Source organism: Rutidosis leptorrhynchoides, chromosome 3, assembly GCF_046630445.1.
Source record: "Rutidosis leptorrhynchoides isolate AG116_Rl617_1_P2 chromosome 3, CSIRO_AGI_Rlap_v1, whole genome shotgun sequence".
Lineage (NCBI taxonomy): Eukaryota > Viridiplantae > Streptophyta > Magnoliopsida > Asterales > Asteraceae > Rutidosis > Rutidosis leptorrhynchoides.
The window spans coordinates 457,229,658-457,232,834 of NC_092335.1; the positions used below are offsets into that span (position 1 = coordinate 457,229,658).

The 3,177-nt window shown below is 37.0% G+C and overlaps 1 protein-coding gene across 1 annotated transcript; it reads right to left on the bottom strand.

Moving 5' to 3' along the window:
- Window positions 1-592: 592 nt before the first annotated feature.
- Window positions 593-2,203, bottom strand: LOC139901592 (uncharacterized). Its single transcript, XM_071884286.1, has 3 exons — window positions 1,823-2,203; window positions 1,220-1,766; window positions 593-1,134 (listed from the first exon to the last, which is right to left on the bottom strand). The coding sequence occupies exons 1-3, from the start codon at window positions 2,201-2,203 to the stop codon at window positions 593-595; spliced, it is 1,470 nt and encodes a 489-aa protein (XP_071740387.1).
- Between the last annotated feature and the right edge of the window lie 974 nt (window positions 2,204-3,177).

Consider the following 3,177-nt stretch of genomic DNA (forward strand, 5'->3'; position numbering starts at 1 on the left):
CCCGAGAATAGATTGTTATTAACCGCAGTCTTCGTTAAAGCATTTAAACCTTCGGCGGCAAGGATATATAGAAAAGGAGAAAGGGGGTCACCTTGTCTAACTCCTCTACCAAGATTGAATTCACGAGTTGGGGACCCGTTGACAAGGATAGAGATCGAGGCGGATTTAAGACAAGAAAGAATCCAATGTCGCCATTTCACACCAAACCCCATGTACCCCATAACTTCCATTAGAAATTCCCAACTCAAGCTATCGAACGCCTTTTCGAAGTCAACTTTAAAGATGAGACATTTTGACTTTTTTTTGCTTTATATAATCGATCGTCTCGTTTGCAATAAGAACACCATCCAACATGTTTCTTCCTTTGATAAATGCACTTTGCTCGAATCCCACAAGTTTTGGGATAACTTTCCTAAGTTGATTCGAAAGCATTTTGTCAACTATCTTATAATAGCTACCAATAAGACTTATCGGCCTATATTCATTTAAGGAAATCGAATCCGTGACCTTAGGAACAAGAGTAATAAAAGACGCGTTGCATCCTTTTGAAATCTCGCCATTTTCCAAAAAATGTTGGATAGCACATACCAAGTCACCTTTTATTGTGTCCCAATATTTTTTTTTTATAGAAACTCAAGTTAAATCCGTCGGGCCCAGGGGCTTTTGTACCACCACAATCTTTGATTGCTTCCCAAATCTCTTTCTCACAAAAAGGTAGTTCGAGCTCGTTGGCTTCTGTCTCAGATAAATGGAGTAGTTTCGGTCCAGCATGATTAATAGCAGGTCCAGTGGGCCTCACAGACCCCCGTACAATAGCTGGATCAGATCCAGATGCACTAAACAGGCCAGGAAAATTGCACTGCCCAATTTCAGTAGGAGCATTGTTGGGCCGATTGCTGCCATGCCCAGTAGGCACCCCGGAACTAGCTGGAACAGTGACATCGTCAACCCAAACAACAATACTGGGCCTTTCATTAATTCTTGACTCAAAAAATTTTTGGAAGTGGGTTCGAATAGTTTCTTTAACATCGTTCAGGTTTTCGTTCCAACTTCCGGTTATGTTAAGTCCACGAATGTTGCATTTATTAAACTTTCTTTTGATGGAAGCATGAAAAAATTTCGAGTTTTTATCACCTTCAAGAATCCAACGAATTTTTTGCCTTTTGTTTTAACATGTTGATTTTCGTGTTCTCTTTCTCGATCCAAAGTTTCCTCTCACCCAACCATGTTTCTCTTTCAACATTATTTCGACATCCACCTTCGGCCTTTTTCTCCCTCTCATCAACTTTAATCTTAAGCTCATTTATTTCACAATCAAGGTTACCAAACACTCTTTTGCTCCAATCTCGAAGATCAAACTTAACATTTTTAAGTCTATCTCTAAATATGCAATATAATCTTTTACTCGTAACCAGTGTCGACCATGCATTATTAACAATCTCATCAACCCCCTCGCAATTGAGCCATTCATAAAAGATCTTGAAAGGTTTAGGACCATAGTCAATGTATTTATCTCTAAGAATTAGTGGACAATGATCGGAGACACGTCTATCTAATGGATTAACCGAGAGATCTTTCCATAAGCCAATAAAGCTATCATTAACCAAAAACCTATCAAGTTTACTAAATTTTGCCCCATCATCACTAATCCTCGTAAACTTCCTACCAGTGATTGGAATTTCAACCAAATTGTTTCTCGTAATAAACTCATTGAATCTAGAGGCCCTACTTTGCTTGAATACACAATTTAGCCTATCCAACTTTCCCTAACCTCATTAAAATCGCCACATAAAACCCATGCCGAATCAATCCCACCAATTACATTATCAAGGCTATTCCACATACGAATCTTACTAGAGTCATTGTGAGGACCATATACGTTGACGATTATCGATTCTTGCCCTGATATCACCCAATTCCCAATTATAGCTAGAAAGAACTCACTGCAGAGACAACTAGAAGCAAGAAAAGATTTTGTGTCCCAAACCATCAACATCCCGCCCGATTTACCCACAACTTCTTTTTGGATAAAGCCGCAATCATTATTCCCCCATAAATTATGAACCCAATGGTCACTAAAATGCTTGCATCTCGTTTCTTGTAGTGCAATTATATCCGGTTTCTCATTAGAACAAATGCCTTTTACCCACCCGAACTTCCCTTTGACCCCAAGCCCACACACATTAAGTGTAAGCATCTTCATAATAAAACTATACTAGAACGACAGGAGGGGATAAGACACTTGCATAGGGTTGAGGGGACTCCACCTCAACCCGAGCTCGTTGCCAAAATCCCTTATTTCATTACTACTAATCGGATGGAAGTGATTACTCGAGATAGACTGACCCGATTTCGAGGAGCATCTCTTTTCCGAAGGTTTGGAACCACAAGCCTTACATTTATGCGTTTCATCCAAGTTGATGCCTTTTCTAGCCATGTCTTTCATACGCTTGATGCGGGAGGAAGCTATATCTCATACATTCATGATATGCAACTTCATATATATATATATATATATATATATATATATATATATATATATATATATATATATATATATATATATATATATAAATTTTTTTTTTTTTTGAAAAGCAGAAATTATATATCATCGCCGCAACAGTATGTACATCACAGGAGGGGTGCTTAACCCATTTACACAGATTCACAATGAACAAGACTAACAAGCTAAGATGCTAAGATTGTATCCTAACAAGAAGCCTATTTACATCACTCTATACAATAATGTTTCTCGGATTGTGAAGCCAACTTAACCAATCGATATTCTTTTTCTTGCAACGTTTCACAATCCACTCGAAGCTTTTGATTTTTATTTTGTTTAGAGCAACTGTAGGGTTCCAACTTTTGTTTTGAAAGATGAGATATATCTTGTTTTGTGTTATAATCGAGCCATAACTATATTTCTTTATTTGTATCTAATCATTTCGATATTAATCTCATGCTGCGAACAACGTGTAGTTTTACGCTAACATGTGTTAAACTCTGCATTTCATATTTACGCACTAACCATACATAACATATATACGTAAACAAACATATGTTTAGTTTGCATTTATTAACAAAAACATTCCGTTTGAAAATGTTACTAGACATTAAGTAACTTCAAGTTCTGTTAGATACCCAAATTACTCTTCTTAAATTCAAGCTATTGTATTT